The sequence below is a fragment of the Eublepharis macularius genome, chromosome 4 (assembly GCF_028583425.1).
Source record: "Eublepharis macularius isolate TG4126 chromosome 4, MPM_Emac_v1.0, whole genome shotgun sequence".
In the NCBI taxonomy this organism is placed as follows: Eukaryota; Metazoa; Chordata; class Lepidosauria; order Squamata; family Eublepharidae; genus Eublepharis; species Eublepharis macularius.
Genome location: NC_072793.1, coordinates 141,690,528 through 141,707,550, shown reverse-complemented (window position 1 = coordinate 141,707,550; position 17,023 = coordinate 141,690,528). Strand labels below are relative to the sequence as shown.

General features: G+C 40.1%; 1 protein-coding gene across 5 annotated transcripts in view; it reads left to right on the top strand.

The window, feature by feature from the left end:
• Positions 1–17,023, top strand: part of MITF (melanocyte inducing transcription factor) — a 178,418-nt gene that overhangs the window by 100,862 nt on the left and 60,533 nt on the right. For all 5 annotated transcript variants that reach the window (XM_054976922.1, XM_054976920.1, XM_054976918.1 and 2 more), the window contains exon 2: positions 13,389–13,635. In XM_054976922.1, the coding sequence (XP_054832897.1) occupies positions 13,389–13,635 (247 nt within the window). The remainder of the gene's footprint in view (positions 1–13,388; positions 13,636–17,023) is intronic.

Below are 17,023 nucleotides of genomic sequence, written 5' to 3'. Positions count from 1 at the left end.
CCAACTCCCTGTCCAATGTAGGAAGAACCTAAAGTGTCAGGGTCTTAGTATCCCCACTATACTTCAGGGGTGTAACAAACCCCTGGATTGCTGAGTAAAGGCCTAGGCCAAGGACTGGACTCTAATGGACATTGTGCTCTTAGGTCAGAGACAGCTGCAGCTGAGCTTAGTTGTTTCCAACTTACTTACCTACCTCCAGTGCTCAGCCTGGGAAGAGGAACCATTGTTATGGATACATAACCTTGGAACTTCTGAACTTTCTAAAATATCCTCTCTGCTTTCCTTCGCAGTTGCTTTGCTTTGCTTTTGTATTACACACACCGTAGCTACAGGGGAGGGAACTGGGCTGTACCTAGATTTCAATATAGGCTTGTGGCTTGGCGCAGAATTTCATTCCTAGCAATGACCCTGTAATGGATAGATGAACTAGTCGGTTATCAATAAAGCTTTAACTCATGCAGTTCTGGACTCATGTAGGGCCAAGCTACAAGTGACGAATGACACTTGAACAGCAAGTGGATTGAGTGGAGGGCAAGTGAACAGGGAGAAATACACTTGCAGTTCAAGTATCATTCGTCACTTGTAGCTTGGCCCATAGTGAAATTGAAAACTACCTGGCAGAACTATTCCTGACAAGTATTCGTCCAGCTGCTCCTTGAAGACTGCCAATGAGGGGGATCCCACTACATGCCTGGGAAGACAAATCTGCTGTTGAATTACTCTTAGTATGAAGGAGTTTTTCCTAATATGCAACCAGTACCTTTCCTCTTGTAGTTTAAATCCATTATTATGAGTCCTATCCTCTGCTGCCAACAGGAACTGCACCCTTCTCTCCCCTAAGTGACAGTCTTTTAAATACTTAAAAAGAGCAATTAAGTCTCCTCTCAACCTTCTCCAAACTGAACATTCCCAAGTTCCTCAGTCTTTCCTTGTAGGGTTTGATCCTAGTTGCTGTCCTTTGCGCCCTTTCCATTTGTCCATATCCTTTTAAAAGTGAGACTACCAGAACTGCACACAATACTCCAGGTGGGGCCTAACCAACGTGGTATATAGTGGGACAATAACATGTTATGATTTGGATGTTATGCTGTTGCTGATACACCCCAAGATTGCATTCTCCTTTTTTGCTGCCGCATCACACTGACTTCTTATATCTAGCATCCACCCATATCCCAAGATCTTGTTCGCACTTACTGCTACCCAGAAGTGTATCCCTCATCTAGTATACATGTTTTGCATTTTTGTTATCCAGGTGCAGAACCCAGCACTTATCCTTGTTAAATTGCATCTTATTCAACTCTGCCCATTTTTTCAGTGTGTCCACTCCAGATCTCGTTGAATTCTATATCTTCATGGGTGTTTGCTACTCCTCCAAATTTGGTGTCATCTGCAAATTTAATTAGTAATCCCTTCACAACCTCATCTGGTTGAAAAAGTACTGAGCCCAGAACCGATGTGATCTATATCAGATGTGATGCTCTTTGAGTGTGATTATCCAACCAGTTCCCTAACCACCTAACCATCCTAGAGTCCAGTCCACAGGCCTCCCGTTTACCCATCATGAAGAACCTTGCAAAAAGTTTTACTGAAATCTAGATAAACTACATTGACAGCATTCCCATGATCCAGTAAGCCTGTCACTCAGTGATAGAAGGAGATGAGGTTGGTCTGGCAGGATCTGTTGGGGACAAATCCATGCTGAGTTCCTCATATCACCATGTTGTTCACCGGATGCTTGAAGACTGATGCCTTTAACAGCTTCAGTATCTTCCCTGGGTCAGAGGTCAGGCTGATTGGTCTGTAGTTCCCTGGAGTGTCCTTTTTCCTTTTCTTGAAGAAAGGAATAACATTTTCCCTCCTCCAGTCTTTCAGCACATCACCTGTCCTCCAGGAGGCCTGGAAGATGATCGACAAAGGATCTGCAAGCTCTTTGTAACGTTCTTAAGGTCTCTGGTGTGTTCCCCATCCGGCACCAGTGCAGCTAGGTGCTTTTCAGCAACTTCTCTGCCCATATCACCCAGCAGCCCTGATGCCATGCCTTCCCTAGGCAGGCCTGTTTTCTCTATCAGGGAGAGAACTGAGGCAAAATAGGCATTGAGGCTTTCTGCCTTCTCTCTGTCCTCTTTCATAGTTTCTCCATTTTCATCCAGCAGTGGGGGTATCACCCCCTTAACCTTCCATTTGCTCCTCATATATCTGAAGAATGTCTTTTTGTTGTGGTGAGCCTCCCTGACCAGTCTCAGCTCATTCTGAGCTTTGACCTCTCTGACAGCTCCCGTACAGTGCCTTGCTACCCCTAGATACTGTTCTTTAGATGAATTTCCTTCCTGCCCTCCATTTCTCCTTTTTCTTCCTTAGCTCGTCACAGAGCTCTAAGTTCATCCCCACTGGCTTCTTATATCACCCATCTCATTTCCTTCTTACTGGAATGATGATGATGACTTGAGCCTGGCGGAGTTTTTCTTTTAAGAGAGTCCACCCTTCACTTGCTTCTTTCTCTTTCAGTGTCCTTGTCCATGGAATAACTCTCATTGTATCTCTAAGTTTATTAAAGTTTGCCCTACTAATATCTAATGTGTGTTTCACTACAGACTCCCTTGGTACTCCACAGCAAAAGGAAAGAACCAGTGTCGTTTACAGCAGACAGACACTGGGTTTAACCACTGGGGAAACACCACAGAGCAGAACCAAGCAGTACCCACCCACAAGCACAAGGCATTCCCTTACTTCAGTTTGCTTCTGTTGGGCTAATTGCAACAGTATCCTTTGCTATAGTTTAGTTTGAGTAGAAGGGATGTGATTCTCTGATGTAGTGCTGGTCCCCTTCCTTCATTGTGGTTCTGGGGAATTCCATTCCCGTGCTTTAGTTTAGTTCTATTGGGCCTTCTCTGGGATGAGCTCAGCTTGCATTTGGAAGTGTGCCTTGGCCACATTAGCCTTGCCCCGGTATGATTGTGCAACGGGGATCAGCTTTGACTTTTTCCCCATAGGAAACAATGGAGTGGCTGGAGGTACTTTGTTCAGGGGCTCATAGAATTGGTCCTCGGGGTCCAATATTCCCAAATTGTTAAAGGAAAGTCAGGAGTAGGTCCCCTGAAAATTTGGTGGAGTTTACTTGAAAAATTCCACTCCTGGCCCCCCCAGGTAGCGCCCAGATATTTTTCCCCATCGGGAATAATAGTGGATGGGGGCACCTTCTTTGGGGGTCCTTAACATTGGCCCCCAGGGTCCAATCTTCATGAAAATTGGAGGATCTTTAGATGACAGTCACAAGTAGGTTTTCTCCAAATTTGGTATAGTTTGGGTGAAAAATGAACCCTCCAGCCCTCCAGATATCTCCCAGAGTGATTTTCCCATAGAAAACAATGGCCACATTTTTTGCAAATACCAAATTTTTGCAAACCAAATTAGAGAATCAATTCAGATTTCTGCTACTTTATTCTGCTATGTGAGTGGACCATGCCACTGTGCATGCAGCTTTAGAGAGCTACTGAAACCTTTTGTGGTAGTATATGATTAATATTTACTTTCTAAGATTCAGAAAAAAATCAGATCTATTGAAAAAAAATTTGGTGCACATCCTACCCATAACTATTGAGACATTCTTGGGCATCTGAATTCATTGATTGAGATTGTTTTGAATTGCCCCTCAGTGTTACCCGCTTTGTTGCCCTGGAGCCTTTGTAGCCCTATCTATATCAGTTGAGTGTGCCTATCTCGATAGATTGCTATTTGAAAATAATGTTGCCAGGTTTATTGTTCTGCCCTTGGCAGAAAAGGACAAAGTTGAATGCCAAAGTATATGTGCAGGATTTTTTTGTTAGTAGTTTAAATCATGCCAGCCTATAAAGATTGCTGAATCAAGTGCCAGAACAACCTGCAATCAATTAAGTTTAGGAACGAAGTAGAAAGTGTTACAATACACACACAGACAGACAAAGATTGGGTGTGTGGTGGTCTGGGATCACTGACTTAATTAAATTGCTTTTCTGCTGTTGTCGTTTGTTTTCCTTGATATATTTCTAATATGGAGTGGTTTATCCAGTATTGTACATTAGTGTTGATACACAATATATATTTGCTCATTCGTCGCAGGTATAAGTCTCATGTCCTGTGCGGATAATAACACAGAGAACACATCACAAGTAATCTTTATGAAATAGGTGTGGAAACTCACTTTCCAAAAAACTCCCTGCATGAATGAAGGAAAAGTACAAATGTTCTGCTTCTCAAAGGAATGAAAGAGGGTATTGTCTTCATTTCAAAGCTTTTCATTTCAATGCAAGTTAGCAAACTGTGATGCAAGCTTTTAATGCATCAGGTACCTGCAACCCATCGCCCATTGATATGGAAAGTATCCTGCTGTTCTCAGTGAGGCTACAGCATAATAAGAAAGGAATTGCCGCAAATGGTATGGGTCCAGATGAAATAGGAGTGTGCTTCAGAATGTCCTATCTTCCTCCAATGAGAAATACTCAAGGAATTATAATCTGAATATGTTCAAAAGTAAAATGCCGTTGGATATTCAGGAGTGTTCTGTGTATGAATCAAGGAGACTTTGCATTCCATCTGATCAGGGACAAAACATGTAGTGACTCCTCCTCACACACAGAGAGATAAAGTAGGTGTGTGGGGAGAAGGTTTCGAGCTCACAGCTCCTCTGCTAGAATTGCAATTTGCAAGCATGACACTTTTTGGAGAATGTGTGAAACAACAAACCCTTTAAAAACTCCAGGGACAGAAGAATCATGGCGCTCCATGTAATGTGTTGTTTACCTGCCCTTGTTCATTTATGGATCCCTTCCCTGCACTGGGGTATTATGTAAATCAAAAAGTAATATGAAAACTGACCCCATATTAATTCAATCTAGTAATAGGGTGCTTCAATCACAATAATTTCCAGTGGAGTTTGGTAAACAAACTTAGCTTTCTCTGGATTAGCTATGTGCATATTCATATCACACACCAAACCAGACAAGATGATGGTAAAACCAGGATCGGATTTTTCCAGCATTCTAAAATGCAGATTTCACCCTGGTTCAGAAAGTCACAGTTTGAAAGAGGAATTTAACCTTTCTACTTGTGCAGGTTTTTATTTTTTACTGAAACTGCCATCCCACTGTAGCTGTTATCTTTGCCTGTCTCTCCTGCTTTCAAGGGCTGAAGACAACTCATAAACCTGTGTGGTAAGGGTGAAACAATTTTCCTTTGCCCCATAGCCCCAGTCCAAAGCAGGGTGTCCTGCATCTGCAATTCATACTTTAAAGCCAGTTTGGTGTAGTGGTTAAAAGCACGGGACTCTATTCTGGAGAGCTGGGTTTGATTCCTCACTCCTCCACTTGAAGCCGGCTGGGTGACCTTGGGTCAGTCACAGCTTCTTGGAGCTCTCTCAGCCCCACCCACCTCACAGGGTGTTTGTTGTTGTCGTGATAATAATGATATACTTTGTAAACCGTTCTGAGTGGGTGTTAAGTCATCCTGAAGGGCGATATATAAATTGAATATTGTTGTTATTGTTGTGGTTATTTGAATTATCTGAAACAATCAACAATAAGCAGAGGTCACATGTTATTATTGATTGGCCTTGCTAAGCTGATGCAGGTTTCTACCGGAGACCTAAGTATCAACCAGATATTGGAGTAATATGTACGCTGTTCCAAGTAGTGCTGTCTTTTGAGTTCTGTAAGCGTTATGTCAGAAAGCTGCAGTTTTTCCATATGAATTGCCAAGTTTTTCGAGATGGTTCCATGTGCCCCAATGACAATGGGGACTACTGTTGCATTCTTCTTCCACAGTTGGGTGGTTTCTGTTGCCAGATCTCTATATTTAATCATTTTTTCTTGTTCTTTTTCTTCGACTGTGGCATCCCCAGGAATTGCAATGTTGATTATCCAGACTTCTCGATTTTCCACGACTGTTATGTCTAGTGTATTATGTTCAAGGTGCTGATCAGTTTGAATTCTGAAATCCCACAAGATCTTGACTTGTTCATTTTCTAGCACCTTTTCCACCTGATAGTCCCATGAATTCTTTGATACTGGCAAGTTATACTTTTTACACAATGATCAATGAATCAGCTTTGCGACCATGTCATGTCTAGCTTTGTAGTCCGTCTGTGCAATTTTTCTGCATTAAGAGATAAGGTGGGACACCGTTTCATCTTTTTCCTGGCAAAGTTGACATTTTGGATTTTCACTGATTTTCTGAATTTTGGCTTTCATAACATTTGTTTGCAATGCTTGTTCTTGTGCTGCGAAGATCAGACCTTCAGTTTCTTTCTTGATTGTACCCATCTTCAACCATGCCCAAGTTAGGCTGTTGTCAGTTTTTCCTTCAATATTTTTTTTAGATGTTGCTCATGTAAGGGTTTGTTCTTCCAGCCATTTAATCTATTCTCAACCTGTTTCTTCTTGTATTCAGCTTTTGTTTCGGTTGTTTTTAATATGTTTTCTGTTTTCACAGCCTGAAGTAATTTTTCTGTACTTCTACTGATGTAATCATTCAGGCCTCTATTTTCTTCTTCCATGTACTTGTAACAGTCCTCTTCTACCAATTTTTCATGGAAGATATAGCCTGTCAACATCACTTTTTGAGTGTAAAGATTGATGCATGTTCATTAGTTTTTGCGTTTTTCAGTCCAATTTTTCTAAATCACGTTGTGTCCAATCTATTATTCCAGCTGGATATCTGTTCACTGGAACTGCCGATGTATTTATAGACTTGCTTGTATTTCCACCATTTAATTTTGACTTCAGAATTTTTCACACTCTCTTGATATGTTCTTTCTGAGTCATTTCTTTTACTTACACATGCAGAATGTTATCTAATTCTATATGAATATACCTCTTTTGATACAAACTACTCCAATTTCTTCACCATAAACCATTAACATGGTTTTCCATTTTTGCATATTTTCCTTAAGGAACAGTTTGATGTTTTCACTAATTCCAAAAATTTATTAAAATGCTGGGGGACTCCAATTGTGAATATTTCACCTTCTTATTTAACTTTGTATTAAGCAGAAGGGTTTAAGTATAACTTTTATTACCTCTTAGGCAGCACCTTTGTCAGAAGATCTTTAGTCTGCTTTGTAGTAGTCCCCCCCACACCCAGGCACTTAAGACTTCAGGTTGTTCTAACGTCTCAATCAAAACCTGCTTCTTGCTAGTACCTGAGATCTCTTTTTAAAGCATCCTTTTCTATCTTCAGAAAAACAGTAATGGCCAAATATTTCTGTGAAAACAAAGCCACATTTGACAGATTGTTAAATTGCAACTAGGCTGAAGATTATTTGGTTGCTGAGAAAGCTGTGGGAGCTTTCTCATTTTCATCATTTGGTATCTGTTAGTGGTGCAGCATCACTTTCTTTAGCTTTATCCTCCATCTTTCCATGTAGAGAGTAATATTTCAGCAACAGTTTCTGCTGATGTTCTTTTATTGCTCCGATCAGGTTTTTCCCAAATGCCTCTGTAGTTCAGCCATAAGCCTTCCTTGTTCTTCTGTTGCTTATTTGACAAAACAGTGGCAATAGTTTGGGGAACTCAAATGGGAGCTGGAAGATTAATTCTGAGTTGGCTGGATATTCTAAAAGAGCACATTGCAGAATAATCCTTTCATCCCTCCACATTCCAAATGCATGTAATGCTTTAGTACAGAAGAAGTAACAATAGATACCTCTATAGTGTGTTAAGCCAAATAGATATTTAAAAGGTGGCCGGGGGGGGGGAGGGCGGGGAGGAGAGAATAAATCTTAGCCTTGGCATTTGGAATGTTGATTCAGAACAGTATTTGGATGGCTTTGAAAATGAAATGCAATATTACAAAGGCACACTTTTTTAGGCTGGATATTTAAAGGCGGTCTGGCATGACCTGTCACTTCTAGGTCACACAATAAATAACATAATCACCAGGGAACATGGGCATACATGTGTCTACCGACCTGCACCCCTTCCTTTCCTGATACATTTCCCCCCTGCTGGTCAAGCAAGCATGTGGCGGGGGGGGGGCAATATCTGGGCCAGGAAATCCCATGGTGGGCTGGAAACCCTAATTAGGATTATTGAGTGCTGTCTCAAAATAACAGTAATGTTAGTGATGTGTATGGAGGAGCTGGTTTAAAGGAGTGTCATTTAAAATCTGCTTAGCAAAAAATAATTATAATTGTGCCAGATTTATTGGTGTGGTACAATAAACTAGAGTGTTGTTTTAGTATGGGAAGCCCAGGTAGAAAGAAATAGGAGCACCCAGTCTAGAATAATACTTCCTCTCCCATCCCTAAAATCCAACTAAATAAGGGCTTTAACTGTTTTCGCCCACATAATGCAGTGTTATTTTTTAAAGATTCCTATTTGGGAGGTTTAACTGTGTAACCAGTAGTGGGTGCTGTGGCCAAATATGATTACAGCTAGGCCTTAATGTCTGGGTCAGAAAGTTATTAATTTTGTTGTTTGGGTCACAGAACTTGATTGTCAGGAGAGATGTGATTAAAGATTGAACTCTCCCAGTTTCCTAAGGAACCGTTTATTGCTATTGCTATTTCTTCTTGCTAATTTTGGCCAAAGGATCTCTGCTTAATGGAGACGGCATTCCTATCATTGTTGTAAGAATTTCAAAGTTCAAAACTCTGATTTTTGGCCAGAAGAGTCATACTGCGTGCGTGTGCAGGTTTCATTAGAGTGTGCAGACATAATTTATGGAGCTCTTGTCTTACTTGCCAAAGAAGGCAAGGGTTGAACCAGGAATGCTTTAACCTAAAATTAATTTTTTGTGGGTGGGTAGAGAAGGGCTGGAGGGAAAATTGGCAGCAACTGGAAAATGAAACAGGAACATAATGTTTTTCAACTTGATGGAATTCTCACCTAATGAAGGGAGCTGTGTGAGAGTAGTCACATAATGCTGCACATTATGTGCATGAATAAAAGCAACGTTGTGATTATCTCCAGTTATTCCCAAACTGGTTTTGGCTTTTACTAATAAAGATGAGAGGAACATTTTATAATCAGCTTAATTGCCTCTTCCCCCTGCTGCCCCATCCTTCTAGTCCTCAGATTTGTTTTTGTAATGGATGGTGTGTGGGAGGAAAAGTACGTATTTGCTAGAGTGTCATAGAACACTCATGTTACCTTAAAATGAATACGTCTAATAGATACATACCTAGAATGCTTATCTTCTCTCTCATGAAGCTGCATAAGATGTTTACATGTTTGGTTAAGTGACAGAACTTTTTTGGAAGCCATCTTGAGGTACTGTGAACAGGGAAATTAAACTAGATAAAATCTCAAACCTGAGGCTCCGTCTGCATTGACTACTGAAAAATGCCAACCTAATAACAAGATTGCATAATTCTTCTGAAGGTTGCTTGAGCTCAGGTGACACTCCAAAGAGAGAGCAAACCTCTGTGGCAACCTTTGAGAATGTCTTGATGTGTGCAGAATGCTTAAACAAAGAAATAACTGTTGTATTATGAACAGGGCACCCCCATACATACGAAAGATAGCAGTGAGATAAAATGGGGAAAACAGCCTCTTGATGATGTTAAGACTCAGTTCTTTGAGGATTTTTAGAGATCAAACCAGAAGCTTGAAAATTGTCCAGATACTTCTTCGGGCTCTTGAGCATCAATGCAACACAATTCTGTAGCCCCACTCACTGCAAACTGCAAGCCATAGTATTCTGCAGTAGCTAAGTACAGCTGAACACTTGACACATGAAGCATATAAATTGCAGAGTTCACCTTTGCAAATATGTAACTTTCAGTGATGTGTCCATCTCTGCACACTCTGGCCCATTTAGGATTCCCAGATAGATGCGTGCATTACTACATGGATAACAAACTTCATGCATTTTCTACAGGAAGTACTAATTCACACACAACAATGTAGTTGATGTAAACTGTTGGAGCTGTGTTGTAGTCCTCAACACAGCTCCCCAGTAAGTCATGAAGTAATGTGGCATGCATGAAAAATGGGGATAAAACAGTTTTGCGATTGCACCAAATTGCTTAAGGCTGGTTGCAGTTGAATGGAAATAAGAGGTCTTTTAATTGCTCTGTTCTAAAAGCCGTTTAAGTAGCAGGACTATCTGTCATGTATTCATCCTCCATGTTTGGAAATGACGAGTACATACACTAAAAACTTGATAGTGTAGTTATGACATCAAGTTGCAAACTGCAGGGCTGTGCATATTGCTCATATTTTGTACAAGTTGCAACTCTTAGACTAAGATAATCTTAAAAGTATCCATAGGGCATTCAATAAAGTCATGCAAGTTGTTGGTGGAAATTTTTACTTTATTACCTTTTAAATAAATGGTATTAAACATAAGACTGTGAACCATGAATCTAATTACACTGATACAGTTTTTGTTAACCGAATCAGAATAGTATAAAATGATCATGTTAACATCATTTGAATTCCTATTAAATTAGTGAAATGACCACAAATAGTAGAGTATTCATTGAAACGTAGGCATAATGGTATCTGGGTCTTTGTATAATATGTAGATATCTCTGCCATGTGGTCAGTGGCTACAGTACTAGCCATGAAAGTTACTGGGTAATTTTGGCTAGTCATTACCTCTCAACCTAATGTAGTTGCCAGATGACTGGTGCCAGCAGGGGAACTGCTGCCCATACTCCATGTCACTAACCCCTCACCAGTGCTCATTTAAGTGGCTGGGGGAATGGAAGGGGGCTGGAAACGGCACAGCCAATACATCACTTCCAGTTAGGAACCCAGAAGTGATGTCACTGTCTTGTGCGACACTCAAGAAACTCTAATCATGATGATAATACTAATTCATAGTGCACTACAGGCAGTATGGCCCTGTAATGGGACAGAAATTTAAAGTTGCATGATGAACACGCTCTTTCAATCCTGTCAGCGTATCTCTGCGACTGGATGTGTAATCTCATTTGGAGATACTGTCAAAAATCTAAATCCCGCCCCCCTCCCCAGCCCTGGTCTAATTTCTTGCACTTTTGTGAGACCAAAAAGTACATTTCCCCTCCCCCTCATCTCAGCAAACTAAGAAGGACTTTTGGTTGTGGGGTTTGCTACATATGCTTTTCCATTTTGTGGTGATAATCAGTAGCTATTTTATTAAGGTACAGACTTTTCTTTTCCATTAAAACCTGGGATGGGTGGTAGGATGTGATACTGCTTCATCATTAACTGAAAGTCTTCCTTTTTCTCTCCAAGTATCACAGTCAGTGACTTCTTTTGGGCAGCTAATTAGTGCGATTACTCCACAGCTGCATTCGTTTCAACACAAAAGTTTTCTCTTGTTTTATCAAAAGGATCAGTCTCCCTGAGAATGCTTCAACCTGACAGGCCTGAAAGAGCAAGACATCGTTCTCTATCCCTACCTCCAACTCTTTTTTTAAAAAAGAAAAATGTGCGAAAACAGCTAGTGCGCTAAAAAAAATTGAGTTTGACCCCCTTCCCCCAAATACTCACCTTTCAAGATGTGGATTATTGAAAGAAAGAAAGAAAGAAAGAAAGAAAGAAAGAAAGAAAGAAAGAAAGAAAGAAAGAAAGAAAGAAAGAAAGAAAGAAAGAAAGAAAGAAAGAAAGAAAAACAATTACTGCAGATATATGACTAAGATGCGAGTCTCAAGAGCTTCTGGACAGAGATGGTTTTTTTTGCTGTTCTGTCATAGTTGTGGGGCATGGTTTCTAGTAAGACATTCCAGCAATATGTTCATATTTATTAGATTTCTCAAACAGGATCCAATTTGTCTGTTGAATGTTAGCACCTCTCATCTCCTTTCTTCACAAAAGCATGCTGTGTTTTCATTGTGGAACTCTTGTTAGACTTGTGAAGGTTTAGGTTTTTTGCTACAGAAATCCTTAATCTTACTGCTGTGGTTGAGAAAACTGTGTTGCTATTGAGGACAATGAAAAGGGATGCCTTTAGCGGCTTTTAAAAATCTGTTTTAATTTTCATTTTTCTTAGTCCAACAAATATAACATGACCAGATCATTTTTTGAGTTCAGTGTTCAAAAGTCACATGACAAGATTTGCTCAGCTACTATACATACAGTTCACTACTAAGCATAGTACACTCCTAACCTTTCTGAAGCCCACTGGACTTTGCAGGTTGTGTTGTGTAACTCTGCTTGCATTGCATTGTCAGTCAACTTTATTGCTTTAAGATGTTGGGCTGTATCCAGAGGAGCCCTTAAACAAGTAGAAGGTATTTCTACTTGCATAAGGGAAGATTCCTCAGTCAGACTGCAGCTCCCTTCACTGCATTACATACTGCTGCCTTTTGGGTAACACAGAGGGAGGTGAGAGAGATCCATTTCAGGAGTGGAGTTTCACTTGAAGTTCTTTAGATCCAAGCCTAGGCAATCAGTCTGTGGTATTAAATTATTGCTATTATTACCTCATAATGTAAAAGGTCAGTACAACTAGCTGCAGCGTACAGTTTGCTTCATGGAGAGAATGCCAATGTCATATTGTTCTCATATTGATATACGAGTCTAAGTAAAATCTGAAGAGAAAAATATGCTGCTTGATATTAGCCATTCTCTATAAAGCCTATTTCCTCCAGGGACTAGAGTTTGCTTTAGAGTTTCCTAGATTATATTTCCTTTCACAGAGCCTAAAAAACAGCACATCTTGAAAGAAAGACTGCCTTTTCCTCCCCTGTGGAAGCCATTATACTAAACCTTCCAAATTTTCTTTGAAACATTGTGTAATTTCTTGTTAATACCTACACGTCAAACAAATCTGTGAAGTCAGTCAGAGTACTTGCAACTTTTGAAAAATCATATATGATTATGGTTATCAGTTCCATGTCAATGAGCCAATGCAGTGTTTGGTTAGAGTGCCAAACTAGGGATGTTCAGGTTCAAGTGCCTTTTGTGCCACTCAGACTATAGGAGAATGACAGGCCACTCACACTGTACCTTGGTCTCTGTGTAACCTACTTCACAAGGTTGTTTTGAAGACACAGTTGAGAATTGTGCTTCTGTGAGGTCCTTGGAGAACGGGTGGATAAATAAGTAATAGTGCAAGCAAACCAGCAGGAGAAGGTATCTTGGATCAAAGGGGGAAGAATCAGATTTCCTACTCTTCTATAAAGTAGAACTGTAATAATATAATGGATTTTAAGAGTAACATTCAAACTGCTTGATTATTAATTATTATTAGCAGGATTAATAGTATTTAACTAGCTCCTCTAAACACAAAGTCCATTTCATCACAATTTTATTTTGACTGCAGTGGCCCATTTTCCATCACTATTAGTCCATACCTTTGCCACCACGTTCCATGTTTGTCAGTTTCCCCTTGTATGCACACTTGTTTTAGTATAACTCTTTCAAACTTCAGTGAAGTTGATGAGTGATGCAACTTTCTGACTCCTCTGGTGTTTTCTGCAGCAGTTCTGAGCACCCCGGAGCATCGAAGCCCCCGTTAAGCTCCTCCAGTATGACATCACGGATTTTGCTACGCCAGCAGCTCATGCGTGAGCAGATGCAAGAACAAGAGCGTCGAGAGCAGCAACAGAAGCAGCAAGCAGCCCAGTTCATGCAACAGAGAGTGGCTGTCAGTCAGACACCAGCCATCAACGTCAGCCACCCCACAAGTCTTCCTCCTGCTACTCAGGTACCAATGGAAGTCCTTAAGGTACGTCAGCTTTCCAGCATGTATACCAGAATTCTTTGGGAATTTTTTTCTGAGCACAAATTTAAAAATGTTTCATGTCACAATAATTCAGTTTAGTTATGCTATACATATCCACTTTCCCCTACCTTGAGTTTCTTTTTCCAAGTAAGCCTTACCTCTCTGGGTCAAAGATGTGCTTGTAGAAAAAAATATTATTTTGCAGATTGGATATGAAACACTGACATTTGGAAAACTGTCTCCTTGTTTCAGACATAATGAACACTTCTCGAAACTCTTGTATTTTTTTATTCTGTGGACGCAAATGGATTTGTTTTTTTAAAATGGGTGAATGGGCTTGTTCAAAAACTCAGTAAAGATTCTATACAAAGGATTGTTTCAGAAAGCCTTAATCTGGAATACGGTCTTGTGCACTTTGCCATTTGTAATCCTTTTTTGCACAAATGACTTCATTTCTTTTTGTAGCTTTTGTGTTCCTTGCAAGTCTAGCTTCCTAATTATTGGGGAGGACCTTATCCGTAGCAGATAGAAATAGAGGCTTTTTTGGTTTCACTAACGCTGAGTAAGACCAGTTGCAGCTAAACAGCCCTGTTGTTTTTGCTAATTAAGACGAGAACTGCAAACAAAGGTTGTAACACTTTGAAAGAAATTGCAACTTGTAGTAATTTTTATCCTCTTGCCGTTGCACCTGCAACGTATAAATCTATTTTTTCCCTTAAGTGATTGGGGGTTAGTGGTACCCTTCAGCCAACGCACAAGTGTGCTTTCATGTTGGTGGCCAAACATTAATGCCAACGATTCTCTGACAATATTCAACGTCTACTTGAATTTCTTTTATTACTTTCTTTGGCAAAGGATGCTGTGAGAGTTAGGGAAAATGGCAGAGCATTTTGACTACCTTCATTCCAGGTGCAGAAGGCAGACATGAATTGGAAAGGCCTAACTGCCATCCCCACAGGAAAGCCATGAGTTCATTTGCACACTTGAGGTGGGAAGAAGAAGACATGGGCTTCAAATTGAAAGCAACACAGAGGGCCTATAGGGGGTGCTGTGCACTTAAAAAATTTTTCTAAGTCCATTCAACCTTCTCCATAATAAGGGCAGAAACACACCATTTAGCATTAAGATGTAGCACCAGCTGAGTCTGATGCTTGCCCACCCATCCCAAGGTCTTCTCTCTTCATTCTGTAACACAGTTTTATTCTGGTTACTACCTCCACATAGGCATAAATGGAGCACAAGGCCCTCAGTAAGTGTGGTGTGCATGTTCATCTCTTGGCATGCAGCAGTTCAGGAATTGTCACCTACCCACCGATACGTTTGAGCACAGGTGAATCTCTGCACCTCGCCCTCCAAATTAATTTATTTATTTGGAAGAATTCTGTGACACCTCTCCAAGGTGGCTTATAAAATTAAACATCATAAAAACATCAAACATCATAAAAGACCTTGGGATGGGTGGGCAAGCATCATAAAAACAAAAATCCCTGCAGCTACTGAAATGTACCCTTTGTTTCAAGCAAATTTAGGAGGGTTTTTTTTCCTGTTAGATGAATTTGTGTTTAGCCATGATCTCATTTGGATTTAACACCTGTATCTGTATCTGTAACACCATTTCAAGGAAGTTTGGTTGTCAGTCAGAACTCTGGGATTACAATAGGAATAAATGTCAAGAATACAGAGGAACTGGTCAGGTTCTTCCTTTGTTTTGAATTACAGGCAGAGTGAGAAAATTTGTTTTTTCAGTGTTGTGAGTGAACTTTATTTAGCCAGTGTCTGAGAGCTGAAAATGGGAAAAGCACACCCAGAATTACGTTTGTCAGTTGTGAGGTAAATAACAGTGCAGCAGCTTGATATCATGTCCTGTTCTGCCACCTGATCATTTAAATGTTACTGTTGTTCTCTGTGTAGTTTCTTCTCTCAGAAACAATCTGTATTTATGCATTGTCAAGTTCGTTCATTGATACTGAAATTTTACAGAGCTCATGAATGTAAATTTTGTGAATGTGTTACAGAGAAATCTAAGGTATAAAAGTGTACAAAAGGAACCAGCTTTCTAAAAATCGTCTGCTTTATTTGACCTTTGAAGGTGTTAAACCAGCAAACATACAAAGCTGTTGGTTATATATTTTTATTTTTCCATTGTATATGGCATTGAAAACTGTTGAGAGAAGACTTCTTTTGTGAATCCAACTGAAAATTATTGGCTATATAAAAGCAGGAGTGCTGTGCTTGTAATGTAGGATTTTTTTTTTAAAGTGTAATTTCTGTCCTTCCTGACACTCTTCATGGGTGGTCTGCATTTTTTGAAAAGCCCAATTACCATCTGTACCGTAATTGTAAGTACAAACTATTGCATGTTCAAAAGCAAACTTGGAGGGTTAAGGCAATTTTTTTGTAACACAAGAAGAATATAGAACTCTCAGTGTTTGTTATGTCAAACAACACTTTAGCGATGGGTGATTTATTAGGTGATTTACCGTAGCTGACACTGGTTGAGGTGAGTGTTTTGCTGCACAGCAGAAGCAATGAGATGAACATAGGATCCCTTTCCACACAATGAGAGTGGAGTCAAACTAGTGTATTGTTGGAGACTATTGTCCAGATAGTAGGGAAGAGCATGACAGAACCTGGCTTTCATAGGTATTGGCCACACCAGAGGTAGGGCTGTGGTAGAGCATTTGCTCGACCAGTTTCAGTCCTTGGCATCTTGAATTAAAAAAGACCAGATAGTAAGTGATGTGAAAGACTTCTACCTGGAGACTCTCTGCTAATGGAGTGGACTGTATTGACTTTGATAGATCAAATGAAGGTATTGGACCTTCAAATGTCTTGTTGGAACTCAAGGAAACAACAATTTCTTTATGATCAATTACTTTATTATCAACCTTCTTTCATCTTTTAATAATATCTATATATGTCTACATGTCATGAGACTTGTTGTGACCATATTCACTGGGAATATAGGGACCCCATTCCTAAAATCTACGAATTAAATAGTAGCACAAATGAATCTCTTTGGATTTTTTTCCAGCCCACATGAATGTAACATTGCATTCAAGGGATGGTTCAGATATAACCCCAAACGAGGAGTTCTGAAGGCTTGATTTAACAAGCAGTTCTTCTTTGTAATGTATGATATGACACCACTATAAAGTAAGCTCATAACGTACTTGTCGCAGACAAAGACCAAGCACTAGATGGATAACAGTCCACTGGCCTGAGGCAGTGGCGGTAGTAAACGCTGTCCACCCCCCTCACTGTTACCCCACCCCATGAAGGAGCTGGAAGCTTTCTGAACTTCTGAAATGTTATTTCCTTTCATAAGATTTTGGCAATGATATTAGTTGTCCTACTACAGGTACCCAAAAATAGATGACACACTTTTGTG